Source organism: Agelaius tricolor, unplaced genomic scaffold (genome assembly GCF_023055355.1).
Source record: "Agelaius tricolor isolate 1412-34295 unplaced genomic scaffold, bAgeTri1.0.p SCAF_5, whole genome shotgun sequence".
NCBI lineage: Eukaryota > Metazoa > Chordata > Aves > Passeriformes > Icteridae > Agelaius > Agelaius tricolor.
In genome coordinates this window covers 51,806,801-51,834,406 of record NW_027269265.1, presented here as the reverse complement: position 1 = coordinate 51,834,406, position 27,606 = coordinate 51,806,801, and the positions used below count along the sequence as shown (strand labels likewise).

The 27,606-nt window shown below is 46.6% G+C and overlaps 1 protein-coding gene across 2 annotated transcripts in view; it reads left to right on the top strand.

Moving 5' to 3' along the window:
• The first annotated feature begins 3,516 nt into the window (after window positions 1–3,516).
• The window catches only part of SCUBE2 (signal peptide, CUB domain and EGF like domain containing 2), a 39,594-nt gene continuing 15,504 nt past the window's right edge, over window positions 3,517–27,606 (top strand). Inside the window, exons 1-16 of one of the 2 annotated variants that reach the window (XM_071427946.1) lie at window positions 3,517–3,673; window positions 6,228–6,350; window positions 6,763–6,888; window positions 9,688–9,822; window positions 15,192–15,317; window positions 15,688–15,804; window positions 16,641–16,730; window positions 17,859–17,975; window positions 18,962–19,084; window positions 20,629–20,745; window positions 23,054–23,176; window positions 23,657–23,773; window positions 24,351–24,437; window positions 25,113–25,217; window positions 26,128–26,283; window positions 26,606–26,809. In XM_071427946.1, the coding sequence (XP_071284047.1) occupies window positions 3,571–3,673; window positions 6,228–6,350; window positions 6,763–6,888; window positions 9,688–9,822; window positions 15,192–15,317; window positions 15,688–15,804; window positions 16,641–16,730; window positions 17,859–17,975; window positions 18,962–19,084; window positions 20,629–20,745; window positions 23,054–23,176; window positions 23,657–23,773; window positions 24,351–24,437; window positions 25,113–25,217; window positions 26,128–26,283; window positions 26,606–26,809 (1,969 nt within the window). In that variant the 5' untranslated portion in view covers window positions 3,517–3,570. The remainder of the gene's footprint in view (window positions 3,674–6,227; window positions 6,351–6,762; window positions 6,889–9,687; window positions 9,823–15,191; window positions 15,318–15,687; window positions 15,805–16,640; window positions 16,731–17,858; window positions 17,976–18,961; window positions 19,085–20,628; window positions 20,746–23,053; window positions 23,177–23,656; window positions 23,774–24,350; window positions 24,438–25,112; window positions 25,218–26,127; window positions 26,284–26,605; window positions 26,810–27,606) is intronic. The other variant, XM_071427945.1, reaches the window with a different exon arrangement.

Genomic DNA, 27,606 nt, shown 5'->3' with positions numbered 1-27,606 from the left:
GGGAAGGACCTGGATCATTCATCTGGAGCTATCTCTGGTGCTTCACCTCTCACACCCCTGGGGTAGTTTTGCATGGGAAGTTTGCACCTGGTCTGTGGTGGAGGCTTTTTGTAAGCAAAGGGAAATAACAAATATCAAACATCAATATTGCTCTTGGGGTAACTGCATCAATCTGCCTGAGCTGGGGTGATCCTGGGGGATGCCAGGGGGTGAGCTTGGCCTGAGCCATGCTCTGGCCTCATCCTTGGGCAGGTTTTGGGGTGCATTTGTGGACTTGGTATGTGCTGTGGGTGTGCTGAGCCCATGAGAGACACCAAAGCTCTGCCCCCTGGGCTGGGATGGGCCTGCTGCTCCTGCCCCCCCTGCAGGGATGGACGTGGGGCAGGCCTGCATGGAGCTGAGGTAAGTGCAGCTTCATTCACCTCACCTCAGGTGCTGGCCTCAGGTTTGTCACATTTCCTCCAAGGAAAAGGAGCGCCAAGAGCAGGGCCTTGGTGGGCAGAGTGCGTTGTGCAACTGCAGGGTGCACAGGCAGGGGCTGTTCGCTCACTGCTCCCGTCTAAAATGGCACCATTTGTTGTAGCAATGATTTGGGAAGTTCTCACAAGGAAATACAAATGTCTAAAAGTTATTTCACATGACGAAGGGTTTCCTTTTTTCCTCTTTTAACTCAGAAATGTGTGTGTATTAATAGGCCATGCTGTGTTCAGTTCTGCAATAAACAGGAGCTGTTCTTCATTTCAGTGACAGTGGCATGTTAAGATGCAGATCCTGCAACATTTAAAATGTCACTGCTGGATCTGATGTTTGTTTGGGGAATGTTTTTCTACAAATGACATAAAAAGACTTAGACAAGGCATATAAATTACATGGGAGGGTTTCTAATGCCCCTTGCGACCAGAGAATGCACAAATTTCCTCTGTCTCAGATGAATCCTGTGCAGATCCTGCTGGTTACTGAAGATGTGTTATTTTTACACAGAATTCAGCAGCCCTGGGACACTAAGATGGGAAGTGTAAAAATTTGAGTGATACATTTCAAAGAAAAATAATGAAAACTCTGTGCACACCTGGAGATGAGCAAGGCTTGAAACTACAGCTCTGTGTGCTTTGGAACAATTAAATATTTGAGAATATTTCCTCACTTGTCAGCATCCTACTTTGCTGTTACCATTCTAGCATCTCCCAGCCCTCCCAGTTGTTTTCAGCTGCTGTCACAAGCACTCATCATGCTCAGTTTTGGGTCAATATGATGCAGGCCAGCAGAGTTGCTACTTCTCATTGAGGTGCAGATGAAATGGCAATCTGCATGTCTTCAGATATTGTTTGGTCATTATTAAATAATGAAATTTAACAAGGATTATGGAGCATAAAGCAGTTTTTAACCCCAATTTGCAGACAAAAGTATTCATCTCTACTCAGGACATCAGGTGTACAGTTTTTGAAGCAGATTTTACATCCAGCTGTTCTGTGGCAGCTTAGTCTCCATCTCTCAATGTGGGGCAACTGCATGTGATGGTGAAAATGGAGAGCAGCGGGGAATTGGGAATTACCTCTATGGAAGTAGCTATTTTCCAGGATCTATTTTACTCCCTGAAACTTTGTTAATTGATTTTATTTAAAATTGCTGAAAAAAACCCCCCAAGAGTCCTGTTTGGGTTGTCTTCCTGTCCAACTGCCCTGATATGGTTGTTTTCCTTTCCTCATACTTAGTGCTGAAGTTGAATCTTAAGAATTTTTGTAGCTTCTCTCCCCCATTAAAGGTCTTCATGCCCAGAGCAGTCATCTGTCACTGTGACTCTGTGGTTGAATAGAAATGGTTAAAAAGGCTGCAGAAAGGCATCTGAGTTGAGGTCTGAGCTTGTCTGGTTTGTGTCTTTAAAGAGATATTTTAATGGCAATTCCTCATCATAAACAAATGTGTGTTATATGTGAAATAATAGCCAGGATCCTTCACAAAACACTTTGAGATTTATGTGTAAGGAATGGCTTCATTAGCTAAGATAAATTTGATATTGTTCTGTTTGTTTTCCAAGCTGCAGTGAGATCTTTTGATCTAACTCAGGCATTCCCAAATATTTATGTCTCACTTTATGTTTTAGTTTACAGAAGTAAGAAAGATCCTTTGCTTTTACGGTGCCTCAGGAAGCTTTGGATATTTTGGTTACTCTTCAGTGTCTCTTGCTGGTTTTTCTGCTACACTCTTCATATGTGTTCTTACTTTGTCTTTTGCAAATCTTGTGATGAAAGGTAATTAAATTAATACTGGTCGAGTTCATTGAGGGGACTTGACTGGGCAGTGCTTGAACTGAGTGCCAGCTTTTCTGTGAGGGGGCTTGAAGCCATGTGCCTGGGTGGGAGATGGCTTCTCTGTCCCTTTGGGAGAGCTGTTTATGGAGACAGCCTGGGTGATATCCCTGGGTGAGAGTTGTGCAGGTGTGCCAATCCCCACCCCAAGTATGAAGGTTTATTCAGGAGATCACGGAAACTGTCGAGAAACCCTTCATTCATTTATTGCTTAGGGCTGGAGAATCCTTGGAGTGTTTAATGAGCAGCTTTATGTATTTATAGATGAGATTGCCTAAGACTGAAACCGTCCAGGAGACACAAAAGGTTGCTTCTCATTGGATTCAAAAAGAGAATAACTTTGATCATTTCAAAAGCAATGAAGCCTGATGCTCCAGTGAGAAAGGAGAGTGGTAATTTATAGCTGCCATTAAGGAAACAAAGACAAAGACTGAGGGAAAGTTTCATTCTGAAGATTTACTAATGTGTATAAACCGCCCTTGCAACTAGAAACTGCAAACTGCTCGGTATTTCTCACAGAACAAAACAAAAGGGAAAGGGCAGTGAAATGGGGATGGGAGGGAGGGGTGGAGAAGAATACTGCCTGCTCTTGCTCGCAGCCTGAAAGGTCAGACATTATTTAGGAAATGATAATTTCAGTGAATAATGTATGAGCCAATTTTACCTGCCAAAGGAGCGACAGCTGTGTGAAGTCCCTGGCTGGGAATGGAGGTGGGTATGGGGCTGGCTTGGGGGTGGGGTGATGCGTGGCTTTTGCCATGGCCTTCAGCCGGTGGGGATTCACGCTCTGCAGCGGGGTGTAATTACACGGTAAAAATGTCAGTATTGTATTGAACCAAGGCAATGGAGGCTGGAGCGCATCGCGTGTGTTCCGGCCGCCACATCTCGATGCTCGGGCTCGTCCGCGCCGGGCGATGCTTCCCGGGCCCGGGGAGCACCCGCTGCCGGCGTGTGAGGCGCTCCCGCTCCGGCGTGTGAGGCGTTCCCGCTCCCGCGGTTGCCAGCGGCTCCGCGGGACACCTGTGTTTGGGGCGCCGCAGGTGTGCGGGCGCCGGGGCTTCGGGGGGCGGGATGGGGCGGTTCGTGAGCCGGCAGCGCCCACCGCGCCCGGGGCAGCGGGGCAGGGCCGGGCAGGGAGGGGGAGGCCCGCCCAGCCCTCGCCGCCCCGCGCCCGCTGTCAGTGCGAGGCGGGCCGGGCGCCCCAGACACTCCCTCGGCCGCCGCCTCCTCCCGCCCGGCGGCGGCAGCGGCAGCAGCGCCATCCATGGGGTCCGGCGGCCGCCGCGGCGCCACGGGGGCCAGGGCGCTGCCGCTGCTGCTCCTGCTGCTGCCCGCGCCGGCCGGCCCCGCCGCGCTGCCCCTGCCCGGTGAGTGCCCCCCGCCCCTTCCCCGGTGAGCGCCCCTGCTCCCTGCCCCTGCACGGTGAGTGCCCCCCGCTCCTTGCCCCTGCCCGGTGAGTGCCCCCCGCCCCTTCCTCGGTCCGTGTCCCCGGTCCCTGCCCGGTGAGTGCCCCCTGCCCCCGCTCCCTGCCCGGTGAGCGCCCCCCGCCCCCTGCCCGGTGAGTGCCCCCGGTCCCTGCCCGGTGAGTGCCCCCGGTCCCTGCCCGGTGAGTGCCCCCCGCCCCCTGCCCGGTGAGTGCCCCCGGTCCCTGCCCGGTGAGTGCCCCCCGCTCCCTATCCCTGCCCGGTGAGTGCCCCCGGTCCCTTCCCTTGCCCCGTGTGTGCCCCCGGGCCCGGCCCCCCGCTCCCCCCAGCCCCGCACCGCGGCTTCCCCCGCGGGCACCGCACGGTCCCGGCTCCTCTCCGGGCCGGCGGCCAAGGGAAGGGGAAGGGGCCGGTGCCGGTGTGAGGTGCGGCCGTGCCCGGCGCTGTTCGCAGGGCGCTCGGGCTCCGCGGGTGCTGCCACCGCCGCTTTCCCGGCGGTTCCCGCTGCCCCGGGAGCGGGGAGAGCCCCGGGACGGGGCACCTGGGGAGCGGGGTGTGAGCGGTGTGTGCCGCCGGTGAAGCTGCCTTCGGACCCCGCGGAACCAGCCCCGGAATTCTCCCGCCGCCGCCTCCTGCCAAGTTGAAGGCTGCGGTGTTTGCTCACAGTCTCGCTCCTGCAGGGTCTCTCTTCTGCTCGGGATGCTGTCACTGCAAGGGGAAATCTCTCTCTGTGTGCCTCCGGATTTTTCCTAGCCCTCTTTTCCACGCATTAGTGATGCGGCTTCTTGTTGCGGTTCTTTACCGCACGGTGCAGATCACAGAGGGGCGGTGTAAAAATAACCCCGCTGAGCTGGGAGCTGCCATCCTGCCGCTGCCACGAGATCTGCTCCCTGTCTCTGCGTGCTGCCTTAGAGGGAAGCCCCTCCTTGCCGGGTGTTTTCTGGGAGCCCTCTTGCCGGGGCAGGTCTGTGCCCCTGGCTCGGGCAGGGCAGGGGAGAGCTGATGGAGCCGAGGGCACACAGCACGTGTGGCTGATGCCTCTTTATGCCCGCTGTCTGTCTGTCCTTCCTGCCCATCCTTTCTGTCTGCCCCACCTGCTGGAGACCCCTCAGCTATTGCCCGTACCCTTCCTTGCACTACTTCTTCCTTCAATTCACTGCCTCCCTATTTTTTACTGGTTTGACTTCTCTGCTTTGTGAGGGAGCCGATTCTGCTGCTCTTCCCAGCTGCTTCCCGCTGTTTGCCACCTTCTCCTTTCTTGCCGATGGCAGTATTTGGGACCCCATCACTGGAGCTGTGTGCACCTGAGAGCCAGGGAGGCACTGCTGCTCTGACACTGGCTCTCTGCCTTGTTCCTCCTCACTGCCAAACCCCATTAGGAGTTAAAACCAAGTGAACACTTTCTGCAGTTGGCAGCTGCTGCAGTACCTACAGGCATATTTTGTGATTGGGGGAAAGGAAAAAAAAAGAGCAGGATGAATGCTATAATTGTAAATGGGAGAAGTGCTGGCTGAAGTTTCCATTTGGAAAGTGATCCCCACCATAAAAAGTGGCTGACTATTGAAGTAGCTGCTTTCTGCTGATACTCATGCACTGCTTCTTGTTTTAGGAGGCACTTTTTGTACCTGCATGGGGTGTTGCTCCTACAATTCTCCCTTTTAGCCAGTTGCTGGAAATCTTCCTGTCTCCGTGCTTCAGTTTTCTTCTGCTGTGTGAAAAGCTTGTGCTGATGTCTTCTGCTGCCTTTAACTTTTCTTCCTCTTCTGTCTACACTTCTTCATCTCCAGGACTTCTTCCTGTTGGTGTTTCCTTTTCTCTTCATTTCCTCTTCTCTGAAGTTTCCACCTGGATATTTTGCTTCAGTTTGCTGTGCTTTGAGATGGCTGGCCAGGTGATTTGGCAATGCTGCTCCCCAGACACTATTCTTGTAGTAAAAAAAATTATTTTACGATTATACATCTGTTTAATGGTAAGTCAGTCTTTTAACTTGTTGGTGGTGACTTTGAAAGTACATTTCAATCCTCTCCCCTTGTTATTTTAAAAATCCTTGGGCTTCCTACAGGTGATGCATGGATGTGATCAAGAACTCTTTCAATGACTGCTTTTTGTTTTTAATGTTTTAACTCTTTCAATGACTGTTTTTAATCAGAAAGATTGACAATCTCTGATGAATCTCTGTGAACCTATCAGCTCAATTTCACGGAGCATCTAACCTTTATGAGATTGTTTTGGGTGCATTTATAAACGTGCACAAAAGCTTACCATGGGCTTATCTGAATTGCATACAAATATATCTCTGTGCAGGTAGAATATGACAGAAATTGAAGTGCAGATGCTGTCTCTGCCTGTGTCTGTCCTGACACACAAAACCACACAATATTCTTGTGGGCACCACAGAGAGGTGCTCAGCCTTGTCATCCCCTCAGGGATGTGCTCAGGAGATGTGCCTTGTTCTCCTGCTGCTGACATCCCTCCTGAGCCTGCTGTCTTTTCACAGATGTGGACGAGTGTGCCCTGGGGCTGGATGACTGCCACCCAGATGCTATTTGTCAAAACACCCCGAAGCTGTACAAGTGCATGTGCAAAATGGGTTACACCGGCGAAGGGAGGAAATGTGAAGGTAAAGGGAGCACAGCACAGCACTCTGGCTGTGCTAGCATGGAGCATTTCTAAGGAAATAGAGCCACTGAAAGTAATGAAGGATGATTTTGAAATCAAAATAGTCATTGTTTTGTCACCTGATTTACTTCTTGTTTACAAAATCAAAGGCAAACCTTGCACGATTTTCACCTGTTCGTTTCACTCAGCCTGATAATGAGTTTGTTGTTATGGCCTAAAAAGCATAAGGTAAAGCTGCCAGGGGGTTTCAGGGTTTTTTCTCAGTCATTCAGCAGGAAATGCATTAAATATAGTGTGTTTGCAAGACAATGACCATTTTGGACAGCAGTTGCTGCTCACATTTTGGCAGTCACATCCCTGTCTATAACACTCAGGCAAGCATCCATCATACTGACTTTTGCTTTATTCCTTAGACATTGATGAATGTGACAACGACTTCAATGGGGGCTGTGTCCACGAGTGTTTCAACATTCCAGGGAATTACCGCTGCACTTGCTACGACGGCTTCATGCTGGCTCACGATGGCCACAACTGCCTGGGTAAGGGGTGTGCTCACGGGCAGGGTGGGGGCTGCTGGAACACACCCTGTGGCTGCACCCATGGGGAACCTGCCCATCTCCTGGGCTCACTCAGTCCAGAGAGAGAGGAAATGTTGCTTGTGAGTCTAAGGGTTTTCAGGTATCATCCCAGTGTGGCTCTTTCCCCCCTCTGTAAATGAGGATATCTGTGCTGTATTTCTCTGGAGTGCTTTGGGTTTAAGTGGGCAAAATGCCACCTATTATTATGCTAAATGAGTTTATATAGAGGAACATGTGCTATCATTGTCCTCTCTGTCCCAGAGTTAGCTTAGGATCAGTTGTCAGGTGTGTTTCCAGGCTTTGGGATCTTCTCTCTCAAATCTGTCTGTAATATGGGGGCTTCTCACTCTGAGTATTCCCAAAAGGAGAGGATGTTTGGGAGTGTTTGTGATGGAGGCCATTGAAGAGCAGAGGGGCTGACCCTCGAGCTGTGAAGCTGTCCTGCTTCCTGGGCACCCCTGTGCTCACCCTGTGCCACCTTGTGCCATTTGCTTTTCCAGGGATGGCTCAGTTTCCCTCTAGTGCTGCACTCGTGCAGATGTGCCTGGACACACCTCCATACCCAGGGCAGTCAGAGGGAACCTTGCCCTCCCTGCACGACTGCAGTTCATTTGGCTGGCTGCTCCCACTGGTGTGTGGCACATCAATCAGTGTGTGTGGGGGTCAGACCATCCCCAGGCTGTGTCTTCTGCAGGGACAAATCAGGAAACTCTGCAGTATTCAGTGGGATCGTGTTGGGTTTTTCCTGCTGGGAACCTGTTGCCTGCCCAGCTTTCTGCATTGTAGGTGGAGGAGAGGGTGAACTCCCCAGGTTCCAAAAATCTCAATCAAGTAGAGAGGGAAACAAAATATCTGCGGATACTTTAAAATAACAGAACATCCATCTTATTTTAGCCTTTGTGTAAACACAGAGTGGAGTTCAGCTGAGGTTACCATGAAGGGCTGGATGTGAAGGAGCACTCTGCCTCTAACAATGGCACCAAAGGCACGTGTGCATTCTCCTTGTACCCAGGGCATGCTTCAGCTGAGCTCTTTGTGACCACTGACATAACCTAGGCCAAAACCTACCACCTGCTCTGTCGCTGGGAAGCTGCTCAGCATTGCATGGCAGACCTATAAAAGAAAATAAAACATAATGTCATTGACATACAGTGAGGTTTTTACCACTGATGTGCCAATTTTGAGTTGTGATGTAAACGTTAAATAAATATTTTGGCATGCAGCAAATTGGATCACATCTTCTCTTAATCTGTTTATTTACTTTGTTCACGCCAGGGTTGCCCTCCTCTCACCCTTATTTTTGAAGATCTCTGCTGTGTGCCTGGGTTTAAGCCAAATAGACAATTACTTGTTGGAAAGAGATGATTTTTTTGAAAGCTTTCCAAGGTCTGTAAGACAGAAACATCTGCTGGAGTTCAAATCTGTAGCACTAAAGACTCGTGGTGGCTGTTTATTCATGATTGTTTGCACATTCACATCACTGCAGAACTCTAAAATACTCAGCTTCTTTGTGATGGAGATATGTCAGCCGCTCTTTTTCTCCAGCAGGTCACATTCCTTTGCCTCCAATTGGCTTACTCACTGCCTTCAGTGGACATTAAATCTGTTGTAATACCATGTTATGCTTCTTACTAAAAGCCTCTCTTTCTCCTCTTTTTTTTAAAGGACAGCTGTTTTCTGCCAGAAATGCTACAATGTTAAATTAAAAACATTGTACTATTAGCCAGGAACAATGAACAGAACAGGGAGCAAACATGGTGCTGCAGATGAATTTGCAAATGAGACCAGTGCTTTGCCTCAGCAAGGTTTTGTTCTGTTTTTAAGGGTCTAAATGTTTTTTAGTTCCCACTAAATGTTCTGAAAATCAGGCTAGGAGAAGTATTTGGCAGTCGTGGTTACAAAAACCTGTGCTTATTAAGGGGTACAATTACAAAGAATTGGAGGTTGGGATGGGCATCCTGTTGTTCAAAGGCTTAGCTGAAGTTTTTCTACTCCTTGGTTCTCTTGGTTCTCTTGCAAGCAGAGCCCTCCTGTGTTCTCTGGTGTTGTTGAGACTCTGAATGTTGCAAAATCAAGATTAAAACTGCTTCAAGAACTTCTGCTCTTGTCCTTGACTGCAGTCAGTCAGCACAGGAGCAGCCCTGATGAAGAGTGATGATGTCCTAGGCTTGAGGGAGGAGGGTGATAAACCAAGCACCAGAAGAGATGACGTGTGTGAATTCTAGCTAGGCTGAAAGTAAGGAGCAGGGGATAGGTTTTTAGCTGAATTTATTTTGAGGCTTGTGTTTTTCTTGTTCCACCTTTGCTTTAGGATGTGGAGCTTCCTGGGAAAAAGAAATCTCAAATTAGAGAACCAAAACCACTACAACCTTTAAAGCTTGGATGGGTTTGGAGCCAAAGGGTGTCTGTCCCATGGAGGCAGCCGGAGCCACATCTGCTTGCTGAGCTGGATGTGCTTGGGCTGTGGATTGGGGCTGCACTGAGGGCAGGGAATGTTCCCTGGGTACTGGGGCTCCTGGGCTGGCTCTGCCAGGGCTGTTCCATCAGCTCTGCTGGGCTGGCTCTCGGGCAGACTGCTCACCCGGGAAATGTGTGTGCAGCAGCAGAAATGCCCTTTCCCAAGGCTGACAGCACAGCAGCACCCACAGGGCAGCCGGCGTGTCTCAGCTGCCTGGGTGCCTCCAGCCCGAGCTGGTGTCTGTCTGTCTGTACCGTGGTGAGGGCACAAAGCTCATCTCTGTCCTTCCCTCTCTCTCTCAGACACAGACGAGTGCATGTTCAACAACGGCGGCTGCCAGCACGTTTGTGTCAACACGGTGGGGAGCTACGAGTGCCGCTGCAAGGAGGGATTCTTCCTCAGCGACAACCAGCACACCTGCATCCACCGCTCCGAAGGTACCGCCCCGCCCCTGCCGGCGGCGAGAGCCACAAACCAGCTTCAGAAGTGTTCTTAGGTTGATGTTTTCAAAGCTGGGAAGGGGCTTCAAGTCCTCGCTGCTTTTGAAAGGAGCAGTGTGTCAGGATCTTCTAAGTGGCTTTGAAGAGCTGCATCCCTTCCTCTCTTTGATGCCGGCTGTGTCTGCGGTGCTGAGCCTGCTGAAGGCTGTGCTGCTGCACCCCCGGGTCCCTGCTGCTCTGCTGGGCACCAAAACTCTGCCCTAACCCAGGGAATGGTGACAAATGCAAGTTCTGGGCATTTTCAGTGGCTTTAGTTACAGGGCAATAGCTGCACTACCTTCAGATACCTTTTAGATTCCCTGTAGAATGTTTAGGTTTCAGCAAAGAGATTTATTGTTTGTCAGCCCCAAAGGTATTCAAATCTCATGCTTTGTTTTGAGTGAAACCTTTGTGAAGCGACCTTTGAGAGATCAGAGTCTTGGATATCTAATTAGGCATCAGATGGAACAAAATTATTTTGGATGCCCTTAGGGAATGCTTTAAAGTGGTTGCTCAGATCAGAGAGTTGTCCATTGAACTGTACAGTGAAAATCTCAGTAAGAAGTGCTTAGAGCTGCAAGGCTTTCTTTAATCTATGGCTTATTGTTGGCATAACTATAAGAGGAATCTGAGCATGAATAAACAAATCTCACTCTAAAAATCCCCAAAGTGAAGAGATCAACATTTGTAGACATATATGGCCATCCACAGATGAGGGTGCTGAGGTGGCTGCCATCTGACAGAGCTGAATTGATCTTCTGTTTGGATTAAGAATTTGTGTCCTCAGCTCCTCGGGCCCTGGGCTTGGTCCCACAGGGCTCTGGTTCAGGCTGCCACTGCAGGGGCTGGGCCAGAGTGGGGACAGGCAGGAGGGCAGCAGAGCTGGGACAAGGCACAGCAGGGCTGTGGGTTCGTGTGCACCCATGGAGGGGCTCTCTAAGGACTGGAATTGGTTGCTTGAACTCCTTGTCGTGTCTGATGCCGAGAGAGGAAAAACTTCCAACTCTTTTTTCATACTTGCTGCTGCTTGAGTACCTTCTACTCTCTTGAACTGACAGCAGCAGCATTCCCTGTCACTCATATTTGCTCCCTTATTTGTTGCTTTGGAATTCTGTCTCTTTTCTTCAAGATACATTTAATTTCTCTTAATGTTTTTTTTTCCCTAAAAGGCCCTTTTTTCACAATACCAAACATCCACAAAACATAGGTATTTTTCTTTGAAAAGGAAAAAAAGGGGACAAAAATGATGGCTTTTTTTCCCATAAAATCTATGTAATAGAATACATCTTTATCAAAACCAGTCTTAAGAAAAAACCTCAGCTCACTGTTTTGCCTGATATGTTTTTTTTTCTTCTTATTAAAACATTGAGGTGCTTGTTTTGCTTTCCTTAGAAGCCATTTTTTCAGGTTTCATGCTGTGACTCTTTCCCTTCTACCTTGCCCCCTCCCCCGTTCATTACTGTAAAGTGCTGCTGAGGAATCCCCACCTTTTTTTTACCTTTTTTTTTTTTCCCTTGGGTGGGCATGTCTGTTGTAAGCCAAATCTCACTTCTTTATCTTTGCCCTCACTTTGTTCTCTGCTTTTCTGCTCATTTCTGTGACTTCTGTTCTCTGCCTTGTGTATGCATTGCTCAGTGGTTGTACTTTGCTGGTTCTGAGACCTCACAGCATTGATCAAAGAAGATTTTGGCTCCTACTGCCTAGACCATCTATTCAGTTTTGCTTCTTATCTGTAAAGTGAGGGAATATTTCCTTCCCTGTCTCCCAGACCCATTAAGATTTTCATATATCAATGTCTGGGCGACCTTCCCCGTGGGCTGCAACATTGGAATTTAAACACACAGAAGCAGAGGGACCTGGAGGTTAAACCACAGGAACTGAAGGTGTCCTGGGAAGCTGTGCACAGTCCTATTTTTTATCCTTGTTTTCCTGCTGGAATGGGCTGCTCTTCATCTGTGTGGGAGAAGGAATTACCCAGGGAGGCTGTTAAAGCAGCTGGCAGGGCAGCCATGCTGGTGCATCTCATTTCTGGGTTCCACTTGCTCCATATTAGGGAACACAAAAACTTGAGGGAAAAGAGAATTTTTTTTGTGAGTAAATACCTGGTGCATCTTTGTGGCTGCTGTTGCTCTGGATGGCAAATCGTGCTGCTCTCCCTTGTGGTATCTCACAGTCATAGCTCTGCTGGTTGGTCTGGACTGGGGGAATGGAGGGGATCTGTGGGATGAAAGCCACGTTGGAATCCTGTGTGAACTCACACACAGGGCACCATCCCAGCTGTCCCTCCTGGAGCCTTGGCTGCAGGGAACAGGGAGAGCTGGAGAGCTTTTGGGGAAAAGTTGCCTTAACGCAAGGATGTAAAAACTGTGGTGAAAGACTAAAGCATTCCTGGGGTGTCCTGCTCTGCTGGCTGTGCTGATGCTCCTCACCATTTTTCTATTCTCTCAGAATGTCTGATAGCTCTTTGTACCATTGCATCCTCTCTCTCTGTCCTACAGAATGCCTGCTTGAGCCTGCCCTAAATGGAGCCTTAATGCTCTTAGCAGATTGGGAATGTTGTCCTGACACCTTCTGTGCAAAAAAAAAATACAAAAATTTAAACCCAGATCATACATGTAAGAGATTAATTTGGTGTGACCTGATAGGGAAATACTGCTGGCTTTTTTTGCCTGTGTTTTGCCAGTGACAGGAGTGCTCAGATCTCAGGTTTGCTGGGTAACTTCAAGAAGGTCCTGTTGTCAGAAAGGTCTCACCTGGCTCAGGGTCTGCTCAACCACCAACGCACTGGAGTCACCTCTCCTGGCTGAGTGGGACAATCCAGAGCCATCCATCCCCAGATATTTGTGGGTCTGTAGGGCAGGGTCTCCTACAGGAGAAATTGTGTGTCTGGGAAGTGTGTGGGGAGATTTGACCAAAATTTGGTTAGGGTTTGTTTCTGGACCACAGTCTGCCATTGCAACAGCACTGGAACAATGTGACCTAGGAGACTTTGTGTGCACCCAGGAGTTTGCACCCACACAGCATTTATGGCTTTACAGAGATCTCTTTAATACAACCTTGTAAAACTGGGCTGAGAGAGATCTACCAGCTTTGGAAACAAGAGCAGTCCCAAAGTAAATGCTGGAATGTGTGGATGTGGGTATCCTCTATGAAACTGCCTTTCAGGTCAGCCAGATTTTGGTGGGTTTGGTGGAGTACCTTGTTCCACAATGGATACCTTGTTATTAAAATGCATCCTGGTCTGGAAAGCACAGTTTGAGCTTTCTGTGGAGACCTGATTGAAGTCTGCTCACTCAGAATGGAGCAATCCCAAATGGAGCATATAAACCATTTGTTTGGTGCCAGTGAACTTTACCAAAGTACCTGCTTGAGCAGTTTCCCCTTTGGTAGCTCAATAGAGACAAAAGAATAACTTTGTTGACAGAAACTAAGCTGCTAATTCTCTTAATGCTCTCTAACCCCTCCGAGCTAACAGACCAAACCATGCTGCATGCTTAAGAGCAGAACTTTCACAAAAACACCAGAGCTAATGAGGCTAATTTGTGGCCTCATGGGTTGTCTCCTTCCTTGACTGACACAATAATGGGTGACAGCTTTCCTGTGGGCTCCTTGGGCTGTGCCTGTGTGCTGCAGGATTTGAAGCCTCATTGTCTTGCTGGACTTGTGGAGAGCCCTCACTGTGGGAAAGGAATCAAAAAGCCAGTAGAGCAGAATAATCTGGGCTCTGCAATGTCCATTCTTTTGTTGCTTAAAGCTGTCTTAATAGAGAAAGGGTCCTGTAGCTGGTGCTCCAGGGGGTGAGAATAGCAGTGTGGAAAAAGGACCTAATTGAAGTGGAGTGGAATAATGGTGACCTCTGCCTCACAATGCAGTGGGTTTGCTTCACTTAGTAGTAAGGCTGAAAAAAGGGCTGTGTAAGTTTAAAAAATATACACGGTGTGGAACTGGCAGTCCCTTTGCTGCAGCATGGTCACCCTTGCTCTTCTGCTCCTGATTGTGCCTCTGCTCAGCTCCAGAGAAGTTCACTGGGATGGTGTGGGATGAGCCCTTGCAGCCAAACCATGTTCCACTTGGTCTTCATAAATGAAATGTTCTCACTCAGAAGAAAGAGCATTTTGGTGTAACTTGTCCTTTTGAAGCCAAATGTGCCCAGGCAGAGAATTTGATGGTAAAGGTGTGCTCTCTGTATACCCCAGGAGAGCATTCAGATGTCTTCTCTTTCCTGGTTTTGTAGCACTGTAGAGGATTCCATACAAAACCCAGTAGTATTCTGTTAAAAGCACACCTATTTGTTTAATTTGGTCTGTGGATCCCATTGGGTAACTCAGCCAGCTGCTGGGTGTTTTTGTGTTGTGTGTGTGCAGGCTGTACCACCTTCTTGCAAATGGCAAAGACACTGATTGCACTGAGCCATGGAGCAAGGGGAAAGAAGCTCTGGCAATAATTTTAGAAATTATTCCTCCCTGTTTAATTGACTTAATATTTTTTGCAAAGGCTAGGACAAACACTCTGGCAATTGACTGCTGTGCACGAGCTGGCAGAGATAAAAATGACAGGAGGTGTAGCAAAAGAAATCCAGTCATCAGTGTCACACTGGTTCTTCATTTGGTTAAAGCAGACACTGGCACTAAATTCTGTCTAACTGGGAAGGTGTGCAGAAATACACAACACTGTGATAATACCCAGTGAAGTTATCTTGGGTGGTGTGTCCTGAAATCAGAAAAAAAAATTGAAAACAAAATGGTTAACAATAACGAAAATTAATGTACAGCATGTGTGCAATCTGCACATTGGCCTGCTCTGAGCTAGGACTCATCACTTGGTCACTGCTGAGATAGGTTATGACTCTGGGAATCTGCTTTGTAAGCCAGGAATTGAAATTGGGATGACCCTTGTGATTGCTGTTCTAAACATTCCCATGTCTGCTGGCTGCTCTTATAGGCAGAGAAATAAGAACTTCATTTTAGACTTGGACATTGCCCCTTTTGTAAAAGAAATGAGGAGGTTTTATGAACACCTAAAAGGATCAACTGAGAGCATTGGATGAGTATGCAGGTGCTGTACAAATCTGTGGATGTTGCTCTTTGACCTTGCAGTCAAAGAACAGGCACAGAAAAGATCACAGAAGGAGAAACCTTGGGGCCAGTGACTTTGCAGGACCGGACTCGCTGCCTTTCCTCTCTGTAAGCTGAAACTTCTTGTCCCAGCCCTGCAGAGTCTTCCCAGAGCTAGAGACTTAGTCTGTGTGTGTGTGTTGAAGTGACCTTGTTGCCTGCACACAGAGCTGCTGAGGGTGCTGATGCTCTGGTGCCTTTCCTGTTTTACAGAAGGCATGAGCTGCATGAACAAAGACCATGGCTGTGCCCACATCTGCAGAGAAACACCCAAAGGAGGAGTTGCCTGTGAATGCCGACCGGGATTTGAGCTGTCCAAGAACCAGAGGAGCTGCATTTGTAGGCAACATTCTGCATGTGCTTATGGTTCCCAAAGTGAACAAATAGCGTTCTGTTTGCAGTCAGATGGGCCTTGGTGTGTTTTAGCTAACATGACACACCTGAGCTGTGTGTGTTTGAACTGAACCAGAATTGATGTCTTTTCTGGACGCTGTCACACAGGTCTGTTGATTGCTGTAGTGTCTGTAGTTCGGGAGTTGTGCCGTCACTCATAACACCTGCAAGTTCAGCTCCATGAGACATCTGTGCAGTGTCTCACTGCCACAGAGCCCTTCAGGACAGGGGTGCATTGGATGCTCAGGTGGCAGTGGGGTTGCACAGTGTCCCTCAGAGGTGCTGGAAGTGAGAGTGCCATGTGTTTTCTCCCCAGTGACATGCAACCACGGCAACGGGGGCTGCCAGCACACGTGTGACGATGCTGAGCACGGGCCCGTCTGTGGCTGCCACCCCAAGTACGTCATGCACGTGGATGGCAAAACCTGCCTGGGTCAGTATGCACTGCAGGGAAGGGCTTTTCTGGGGATGGCCAGCTCCAGGGGGGTGTGGTGGTGCTGTGTGGGCAAGATTAGTGCTCCTCACAATGGTATGGCTAGAAAATGTCAAGGAGTTCAAAGTTAAGGAACCTGATAGTGCATGGGTGAGTTGGTTGGGTCCAGGCAAGTTATGCTTCCCTATTTAAGTAGCTACCTAATACTATTGCAACCTGTAATTATCACTGGTCCCCCTGAAACAGGAGGCCTGTTACTAACCAAAGCAGGCTTCCTTCCCTCTGGGATGTCTTGGGTTCAGTTTCTTCAGTAGTGTGAGCCAGGAGTAAGTCTCTAAAAACTGGGACACTGAAATCAATTGATGTGTAGTTTTGGGAAGGCAGTTATCCAGTAAAGAAAGCACTTAAGATTTATAAACTCTTGCAGTCTCTGGAAGAGTTTGTTGTCTGTTGATTGAAATCAAATGCTGAGGAATGACTGGCTGGCTGTTGTAATTAGCCCACGATGGATGATGACAGCGCACTCCTAACAGAGCAGCTCAGTCAGCTCTTTCATCTTGCTGCTGTTCACTACATCTGTAGCACATCTTTTGTTTTGTTAAGGATACTGAAGCAAACATGACTTGTAAGGAAGCCACAAAAGCAAAACATTCTCATGGTTTTGACTGAAGGGTCTTCATGATTTTTATTACTACTTGCTCTTTAAAAATAACTTATTTCTGCCTGGTCAGTTCTGACTGTCCCTGATTCAGTGTGTGATGGAGCTGTTTGTGTGTGTTGGATGTCAGATGAGCCAGGGCACCTTTACTCACTTGCTTTTTTCATGTTCCTTACAGAGAGGGAAGAAGCTGCTGTTGAAGTTTCTGAGGGAAACACCACAGCAGCAGCTGATGTGGACAAGAGAGTGAAGCGACGCTTGCTTATGGGTAAAAGTGCTGATGCAAAATAATTCTGCTGCCTGTTGAAACCTTTTAGACTGAAGAATTAGTGTGGGGCTTTTTTGGTTTTTCATGGTAACCTTCAGCTCTGGGCTGAATTCTGACTGATGAATCCACTCTCTCTTCAGGAAGTAATATTATTCCCTAGTGTTCAGACATGTAATGAATAGCCTTATTTTCAAAAAGAATGACAGAGGAAGAAAGAAGATGCACTCTGTCTTCCCTTGGAGGTTGGACATAGCCTGCCAATACTGCATGTGAGATGAGAGACTGGAAAGGAATAAACCAGTAAAGCTCTCAAAATTTGACAATAAGTAGCATATGCTTGATGCTGCAGAAAATGAGGATACAGAGCTAGAAAGTAAATTTCAAAAAGCAGACATAAAAAAGCGTTCTTTGCAGCTCTCTCAATCAATACATGTAAAATTGTATTTGTCCAGCCAGTTAGACTGATTAAGGTGGTTAGACTGATTACAAGAGGATGAATTCAAAAAAGAGTGAGTTATTTCTGTTTGGTTGGATGTGAAGGACTGTGTTTTAGGAGTGCTCACTAGCAAGGTTTGGTGAGATTCAGGCATGGTTTGCATAGCAGGAAGTTTGTTAAGGATAGTTAGTAAGTAAGGAGAATTAGTAAGTTAGAGGAACAAACTTTGGTTGGAATGGCACCTGGGCTCCCAGGCTGAGGGGATGCTCATGAGGATGTTACCCACCATGACTGGGAGCACAGGTAGTAGGGAAGATGAGTTGGGAGGGATTCAAGAAAACTCATTTAGTAGTGCTGAGTGTGACCAGGTGTCTCAGGGGATCAGCCAAAATTCACTGTGGGCATAGGGAAACTTGACTGGCAGTAACAGATTCATCACCAAGCAGCAGGGATTTGTGTTTCAGACACAAATGGAATACCCAGAAGGCAGAGTTTTGGTTTGTAGAGTTCCCACAAAAAGCCTGGAAGCAGCTGAGGCAGGGATTATGCCAACACATGTATTTAGCAGTTGTTTGTGTGTTCTGGGCTGGATGTTTGAAAAGCAATGTGTTGGGACTGTGCCTTGTGTCCCATGATGTTTCTTGGTGCCACTGTGATTTCCCTGGGGAACCTGAACTCTGTCTCGTTGCCAGAGACGTGCGCGGTGAACAACGGCGGCTGCGACCGCACCTGTAAGGACACCTCCACCGGAGTGCACTGCAGCTGCCCCGTGGGGTTCACACTCCAGTTCGATGGCAAGACGTGCAAAGGTGGGCTTTATATTCCTGCTGGGTGCTCCCAGGTCCTGTAAGATACACACCTCCAAACAGAGGCAGCCCAGTGCCCAGAGGAAAGCCGCCGTGTGCAGTCTGACCGCAGGAGGGATTGCACGGGGGTAGAGGCTGAGGTTTCCTTCACATCACGTGCAGAGAATCTCTTCTTCTCTGCCCTCCTGCTCTTCACCTCCACCTCCCGTGCCTCGTTTTCCAGAGGTCAGATCTGGGAGAGCTAAACCAGCTCTGTTGGCAGCAGAGGTCAGCACTGGCTGAGGCTGGCAGGTGTGGGGGGGCTCACAGGTACCCAGCCCCAGCCTGGCTGGGCATCAGGAGACTTGGTGAGTAAATATACCAGTGTGTAAACAGGGATGTGTTTTATAAATATGCACTGCTCCAAGCAGCTCTAATGAGAGCTCTGGCAAGCAGCAAAGGCACGCTTAGGTTGTATATTATATTGCTTTTCCAGTAATTAGATGTTAAGGCTGTTCTGCTAAGTAAAAATGATGAAATCCCCAGGCCTGAGTCAATTAATATTAGATAAAGGCCTCATTCTAATGTTGCCATGAAAAGGACAGGGTAGTTCAGGAAGTCTCTGCCTGAGATTTCTGCAGGGCTTACAGAAAGGAAACGGAGAGAATGTTTAAAATACTAAAACCTCTTAGAGAGCCTTGGAGCCAAAGTGTTTCCAAACATAACTTAGGGAATGGTCTTTTATGAATGCATTACCTAAATGCAACTGGCAGGAATACATTAAATGAGAGCAAATAACACTGTCCTGGGGCTGAATGGGCTGGATCATTCTTAAGAGTTGGATCTGATCTTCCTTTCTTCCTTAATTTGTGGGAGTCTCAACTAGATTTTATTTCTGGGCTCCTCCAACTGACTGGACGTGACTATTTTCTGAATCTGGCAGTGGGAGTAGGTTGAGTGCTGAAGCTCTGTGTTAATTTGCTGAAGCCTTTTTATTTTTTTTGTTACAGATATTGATGAATGCCAGTCCAATAATGGAGGCTGTGATCATTTCTGTAAAAACACTGTTGGCAGTTTTGATTGCAGCTGCAGAAAAGGATTTAAATTATTAACAGATGAGAAGTCCTGTCAAGGTATGTGCACTGGAGAGACAATGGTACGACAAAAGTAGGACAAATCAGCGTGGCTTGGACATCTACTACCATGATGAAGTGATAATGGACTCCAGAATAATTTCCATTCCTTAGTTTGGATTTTTTTCTTCTGAAACAGCTGTTGAGTTAATCCAGTTGGCTTGATGCTATTGTAGGAGATAAGTTTAATGGTGCAGTGAGGTATTATCTGGAAGGGACAGAGACAGCATCATATTAACAAGCTCTCTATGAGGCTAATGCTTTCCCCCACCTTGATGATCTTAAAATAATTTACAGGGAAAATTAGGCAATGTCTCTCTCTCCATCTTTCTGACTGATTCACCATTGCAGTGAAACTATTATTTCTTAATAGGATATTTAGTTGCCATGAGCTCATTATTAAAGGAAAAAGATATAATGTGATCTATGAAATTATAGGTCTGTAGACAGAGTGGAATCTCTGTTCCCTAAAACATCACAGAGCATTTACTTTTGAGGATGACATGGATTTTTTCCTGGGAGACCTACAAAGCATATTTCCTTTGCTCTAAGTGGTTTGTACATATAGATTTAGCAATTCTATTTAAGCTGCTTAAATGCACAAAAAAATGTGAAGATCAAAATGGTCTGTGGTTGTGGAAAAGCAACAGGATGAAACAATGTCAATTCAGTCAGCCAAATGGTGAATTATGTGATTTCCTAGGTAACCAGATGACATTAAAGGTGAATTTCAGAAAACTGAACTGACCAAGAGAAAGTAATTTTCACCTGGGTTTTTGGTGCATTCTTATCCTTTATAAACAGGCAAAGAAGGACAACTATTTAGATGGAAAAAACTTACTGGATAAACACCTGATTTTTGAGATAGTTGGGGTTTTACTTAAATGAAATCTGTTTATGAATGTATCTTAAAGACTTGCATCTCCCTTTTGCTCCTGTTACTTCTGTTGCTTTCCCTAGACTGTTTCAAAAGTGACATCATGCTGCATGCTAAAGGCCAAGAAAAAAGACTGATGAAAAGTGCTAGTGAAGTTGATGTGAACTTTTTTTGTGTCTTGCAACATTCTTACCAGGCATGAAAAAAAATGTACTAGCACAGAAATTTTAGGTACTTTTGATGGTATAATGGATGTTCATTCTCAGAGAGCACAGTGATTTTCAGCAGACCTAAATCAGGCGCTGTGTATTCATACAGAACTTCATTTAGGGAGGAAAAAACAAAGGCAATGCTTTCCTTCATAGACTTAATTTCTATGTAGAGTAATCCTAATGAAATAAGAGTTTTGTCAGCAGCTTTTTTCTCCCATGGAAGAGAAATAATTGGATTTAAACATAATTGTAAAAATGTAACAGCAGTTTTTGAGCTTGCCAAGGAAAAGCTTGTTCGGCAAACAGAGCATTCTTTTAAAAACTGTCATTTCATTATGTTACACGATGTGCTTTGAAAGAATCTGCTTAGCTGCCATAGATCTGCACATGCCTGCAGCTGCTGGCTCCTCCCTGGGAAGCCTGGGAGGTGCTGATGCCCCCTTTGTCCCCTGCAGACATCGACGAGTGCTCCTTCGAGCGGGCGTGCGACCACACGTGCATCAACCACCCCGGCACCTTCCAGTGCTCCTGCAACAAGGGATATGCCCTCTATGGCTTCACCCACTGTGGAGGTCAGTCACAGACACAGCACAGCCCCTAGGACAGGGGCAGCCTCCCCCTGTCCCTGCAGGACACAAACTAAGGCAGACCCAGGTGTCCTACGGAGTAAATTTTACCCCTTGCCGTGATAATGAGGAAAGGAAAAGGGGAAACTGATCCTGCTTATTCCTGTCTTTGCTCAAGTGATTTTGCCTTTACACCCTGCATGCAAAAGGGAACTGTAACTATTAGGACAAAGTGATGGGTTTTGTGCTTGGATCTGAAGTCCATAATTCAATACAGTTTGCACATGCAGAAGAGTCATTGACTTCAGTGAAAATTCGGTGGAGTAGGACTTGAACAGGAAGCTCTGAATGACTCTGAAAATTACAGTTCTGCAGGTGCACCTGTCAGATCCTCATGTGATGTAGGTTGGAATTTAGCTGATGCAGTGCCACTTTACACTGGCCAAGATTAATATTCTTAAATTTTTATGTCTTTCCTACAAGGAAAGAAAAAGTTGTTCATAGAAGCTCAACATTTGACAAATTCCCAGAATTAACATGAGGAAACATGAATAACTGGGACACTAAATGGAATCAAGCTTGTTTTATAAAAGCTTTAGGCAAGACCTTACTGAGTCCAAAGTTTACTAAATTCTGAGTAAGACCTGGTTATTTCTGAGGCAGAATGAGCACAGTTGGAGATAACAATTCAGAAATCCCTGTGTGCCCATCTGTTCTACCCTCTGCCTCTAGAACTTCTGAAAATAAGATTACAGAGCTACAACATCACTGTTTTGTCCTAATGAACATGGGAACTTACCTGGATAAGGAATAGCACTGTCATGTGCTCTACTTAGTAAAAGACAACTTCTGTTTAATTTCTCTGCATTAATTCAATTTCTTTTGGGTACCAGTGAGGAAAAGGAGCTGTAATTTTGCTGTTGGCTGCTAATTTGCCTTTTCTTGTCATACCCCTTTGCAGAAGATAATTAATCCTCATACCACAGGAAGTCCCTCATTGACTGGCAATCACAGGCTGGTCAGAGCTGATAGGACACTCAGAATACACCTTCTGACCTCTGTGGGAGAAGTCAGTAAGTGCTGGAGATAAGAGGCTGGAATCCTAAGAAAAGCTCAATGAAAACCAAAGATTTGTGGCATTTTAGACAGCAGAACCAGTTTAAGGTGTTGCCTTCTTTCTCCATTATTCCTCTGCTGCTCATTCCTACCCTTGCTGTCTCAGTTCTGTTAAAAGCACATTTTTCCCGCAAATCAGATTGGTTTTGTACTGTGTTTCACAGTGTTTTCTAACAAATTGTCACTTAGAGGGTGTCTGGTCTGGGGACAGCAGTGACAAGAACTTGGTAGCATTGAATAAGTGTGTGTGGAAGCAGGTACCTTCAGATGCACAAACTTCATGGGACTTTGATCAGGTTTCCTGATGGCAGCTTTCTGGGTTTATGTGCAATTGCCATAAAGCCCTGGGAGAGAAGGGAAGCCCTCCTCAGGGTGGATCTGAGCAGCAAAGACAGAGACCTTTGCATTTCCCTTTGTTGAAATTCATGAGATTCCTATTGACCCATTTCTGCAGGCAGTCAAGGTCCCTCTGAATAGTGGCACAACCATCTGGTGCATCAGCCACTCCTCCCAGTTTTGTCTCATCTGTGACCTTGCTGTGGGTGAACCCTTGTCCCACCATGCAGGTTTAATGAAGAGGATAAATTGCATTGGCCCCAGTGCTGACCCCTGCATGCAGCACTGCTCAATGGTGCATTCTGCAGCAGCATGCAAGGGTGCACCAGAGGCAGCATGTGCTGTGTTGGCAGTAATTTCTCCTCCTGTTGGCATTTCCTGAGCAGGACAAGGCTCCAAAATTGGATAATTGGCCAAAAGAGGCAAGGGGGACACAATGGTGGTGTTTGCCCACAGAGCCAAAGTGTTCCAAGTAGTTGCATCTATCAGAACACTTTGGAGGATTGGTCAGTGTGAATCCTGCCCTGTTCTCTGTTATAATTTAAAATTAGAAATTTTAATTAACCAGACACAGTGCAACACAGATTTGACTTGATCTGCTTTTCTTAGAGTTGATTTGTTGTCATATTGCTGAGGCTGGATATTGTTTAATTATGAGCCACCAGTATTTGGTCTGCTTTTACATTTATCCAGGGATTTGCATGAAGACAAAATGATTCAAGGTGGGTGTCCAGGTAGCATCCCTGAAGTCTCTTCAAGACCCTACTGAGCAGTATTTGTGTCCACATTTACCCAGTGGAGTTGGAGTGCATAACTTTGGGAAGAGCAACTTTTTAAAGGCATCTTTACCTTTCCTCTGCAGATATTAATGAATGTAGCATCAACAATGGTGGCTGCCAGCAGCTGTGTGTGAACACACTGGGAGATTATGAATGCCTGTGTCAGTCTAACTACAAGCTACACTGGAATAAAAAGGACTGTGTTGGTAAGGTGTCTAATAAATACATTTCTGCTCCTGATGTGTCTGGTGGGCCGTGTGGTTACAGTCAAATTTGATGGTCTGTCCAGTTAAGTGGTATGAGTCATTGTTCCTGGTATTCTGCTTTAATTTTTAGCAAGGCATGATGGTAGTGATGTTGAAACTCATAAAAACAAACAGCAAACCAACCCCAAAAACAGGAGATACTTTGAGGGATTTTGATGCTTTCTTTCCTGTGCTTTTATCTAGATCGTTCTTCTATTTCCTTTTGTTCCTCTGCATGAGAAGGCTTGCTCATGATAAAGGAAGTTACTTTTGTGGTGTGGTCTTCCAGTGATTTTATTTGGCTTGAATTTTCTGTCTAAGCAGCATATTAATTGCATGGGTGCTCTCAGGTCCTGGCTACAAAAGCAGCTGCATGCTGATTTATTGGTAGGGTGAAGGTGGATGTTTTAATCCTGTGAGTGTTTGTTTTATCCTATTTAGAGACAAAAGATCCCTTGTCTGATAATGTGTCACCCAAGGTGTTGCTGCACTGCATTAAGAGTGGTGGGAGTGACAGATGCTTTTTGAGCTGCTCTCCAGATGTGCAGGTGTTCTCTGGTAAGTCAGAGCTGGCAGAACTGAGCACATGATTCTGTACAGAGTAAAAGGGAGGCTGAACTCCTCCCTGTCAGGAAAGCCCCAAGAAGCAGTCAATAAACAAGAGATCTTTCCTCTTTCACTGCAGATAATAGAGGGCTATATCCCTGGCAGTGTCCAGGAAAGCCCCTCTTTCCTTGTCTTTTATAACCACTCTACCCTCAGATTCCCTTCTCACAACAAGTTTCTTTTTGAAGCTGGGGAGGACAGGGTAGAATTCTCTGTGCTCCCTGGGCCATTCCTTAATTGGCCCTGAGAGGCACTGGTGAATGGGGCAAAGGCATTCCAGCCCTGCGTGGGGTCTGGGATTTTGCCCACACAGCCCCTCCATCCCACAGGACTCAGTGCTGCTTATGGCACTGATGCTCTTTTCCTGAATCCTTTGAATGGCTTAGGAAGAGACAAGCTCTAATGTGGAGTATTGTATGAACAACATTGTGTGTTGATGCCAGTCAACGAATTTAAAATGTGTTTTATGCTGCAGGAGTCCTCAGTGTGTGCACTGTGCCTGTGTCTTTACTGTCTGTCTGTCTGTTAGGAACACAAGATGCCTACACCCTCACCTGTGGCAGGTCCTCTCAGCTTAAGAAAAAGCAGCAAAGTGCAAATGCTTCCAGCTGGCTGGGTAATCACCACATTTACTGTTACATAGTTTGATTTATTTTCATTGATAACTGTGAAACAAAGGTATTTCTCTTGACTTCCCCCCCCCCCCCCCCTTATAATCTATTGCTCTTTTTCTTCCTCTTCCTCATGATTGTAGTTTATGAGTGCTGCAGAAATTTCCCCTTATGCTGCTTCATCAGCATCATTCAAACTGAGACTTAAAAATAAAGAAAAAGATCAGTAGTGAAATAAACACTTTTACCAGGAGTTATGTCTCCTTTTAGTCATCCACACCTGGACAATGTTGGCAACACACAACGTGTTTAGGTTTAGCTATTGGACTGTAAAGTTTAGAGGCATTTACAACCATAGACATAAAAACTACTTTCTGAAATTATTTGAAGTATCTCCTTTGATTTCATCTCACCCTTATTTCACTCAATAGTAGATCTGGTCTTGATCTCCTTTCTCTTTCTTTTTTTTTCCCCCCCTAATAAAATGTACTACCCATCATTCTAATTCCAGTTGTGAACCAACTTCACAGCAGGAGGCTTCTGGCATCTCATTAGGCTTTCTGTGATGATCACTTCATATCAGCATATTTTTTATTGTCATCATTGTGGTGTACATTAGGGCTATCTCAATTTTCTACTCCATTTTAAAAAATAATGTGTTTCATTGTTTCTTCCTGAAGATGCTTCAGCCATCAAGATAAGCGTAACCTTTAAATTAAATGAAGGAAAATGTAGTTTGAAAAAGACTGAGATGTTTCAAGAAGGTCTGGAGCAGATGATACCAGGTATGGATACAAAAATGCAGGTAAGCAGGTTAGAGCCAAAGCTCAGGGGTTAAGTGCTTTCCAGGTATGAAGTACACCACAAGCAAAGCATAGAGGACTGAAGGCTTTCTGTTCTTCACTTCTTCCTGCTTGGCCATGACCCTTGCAACAGTTATTTCAGATCCCAGGACTTCCTTGTGGCATCCTCAGTCTTGCTAGGAAAGCCCTTATAATTTTTTTGTTTGTAATACTGCTGATAAATTCTCAGTAAAATCAACCATTCTTTTTGTCAGTTTGATTCCTTCCTTTTCTTCCTCTTTTTATCTTTCTCTTCTTTCCTTTCTCACCTGCTCCTTGCTGTCTGGTGCATCATTGAAAAATCTCCCGACCTTTATGCTGACTCTATTGTCATAGGGTTATTCCTCTTGTCCCTTGTCTTCCTTTCATACTTCAGCAACCCCAGATGGATGCAGTGGGGTCAGCTTTTCCATCTGCTCCAAAGCAGAAAGAATAGGCTGGGAATTTACAAAGTCAGCAGAAAATGAGGAGGACTACTTTAAAAAAAAAAACAAAAACAGAAAAAAAAAATGGGGAAAGGAGTCATTAAACAATATGATGAATCAGTGTGTCTGACTGTTTGTCCTTAGCAGAGTAGCGGTGAGGAACTGCGCTGAATGCTCAGTGACAAGTTATGTACTCCAGAACCAGAGCTTATTCTGGATGTTTCCTTTACCTAAACCTTATTTCCTCATTGAAGCCATGAGAATGGTCATGACTCTGTGTGAGGGTGCACCAGGTGAGAGCCTGGCCAAACTGTTCTTTCACTGGCCCTGATGGTTTGCTCCTCTTTAACTCTTCATGATGACCCACCAGTGAACGTTCAAGAACAGACCTGGCCAAGCTTTTGCTTCCTTTGATTTTGTTCATGCAGAGAGACAATATTCAGTAATGGAGAGCTTCCACTATGTAAACCTAACATGCAGCTCTGGCAAGAGAGTTCCTGGAGCCCTCAGTAGACTGGCAGCGACCAGAGAGATTTTTATCACTGCGGACTTTGAGCTTGAAACGAGCCAGAAGGAGGTGACAGGTTGGTTGGAAAATAATTCCAGGTGCGCTTTGAAGCTTCTTGCCATTTGCTCCTTAATTTCTGTATTTTTCACTTCTGCCTGTATGCGAAATGATGATAAAAAGTATCTCCTGTTTTGAACATTATTTCACTGCTCCAGAAAGAGTGAGGCATGGGGATAGCTTCAAAGATCAAAGAGCTGCCCAGTGTATTTCTCCTTAAGGATTCCACACTTGTTCCCAGAAGTGGCTATCTCAGTGATTTGAGCTGGTTGGTGATTGGAATTGGGTGGGATTTGTGCAGAGTCACTCAGGGCACCCCCTTCACCCCTGGTGCTTTTCAGACACGTGCGACGTACGCTGTGCCCGCAAGAAGACGGAGAAGCGGTTCCGGAAAACCATCCGCACCCTGCGCAAGACGGTCAGCAGGGACCAGTTCCGCATCCGCCTCTCGGGCACCGACCACGAGGTGGCCAGGAAGGCTCCCCGGCCCTCAGAGCCACAGCAGGCCTGTGGAGTGGGACAGCTGCAGCCGGGGGTCAGATGTGGTGAGTCGGGAGGGAGGTGGGCATGATGGAGCACCTCGTGTGTTCCACTGCTTTGCTCGGTTCTGGAGCTCGGAGGGGTCGGGGTTCACCTGTCCAGGAGAGAGCAGGGCTGGGTGTGCAGAAGTGGAGGTACTGCTGAAATTCTCCCTGTGAATGTATTGAAGTGTTACAGGGTAGAGCAAAGGCTCACTGCACTGCACTACAGCTGATGCACAGCCTGCAATAAGCTCAAAGGCAGAAATCCTGGGAATAACATCAGGCACCAATGGCCTTGACATCACCAATGTTACTTTTAAGACTACGTTTAGTATGCTTTAGTAATTTAGTAATGATTTAGTAATGCTGTGTTCCTGATCTTGTGCACAGCTCACCTTTCCCTCATCCCAAGGAAAAGGCTGCTCAGAATTTGATACAGTCACGCTCACTTTGCTGATTAAGCTCAGAGTCCCAGGGAATCTTCATGACAGAGTTATAAATTCATGAAGATTTTATGGGCCATCACTGAGAAAAGTCTTAATTATCATAGCACTGGAGGGCACCGCCATAATGCAGCCCATGGTAAGTGCTTCCAAAGCACAAAAGTTAAGGAGAGGGGTCAGATGTTACATCCTAACAGAGGCCTAACAACCATGACAGCCAATTCAGGCTGCACGGGGTAGGCAGCATGTAGGTGGATTGTGAATCAGCAAGCCTTTAAAATGCTTGTCACAGTGAATTAGTATGTCTTCCAGCAGCAGCATTTGGCCTAAGAATAGATTTTCCAATCCGGTTTTGCTAACTCTAGAAAAAGTTGGGTT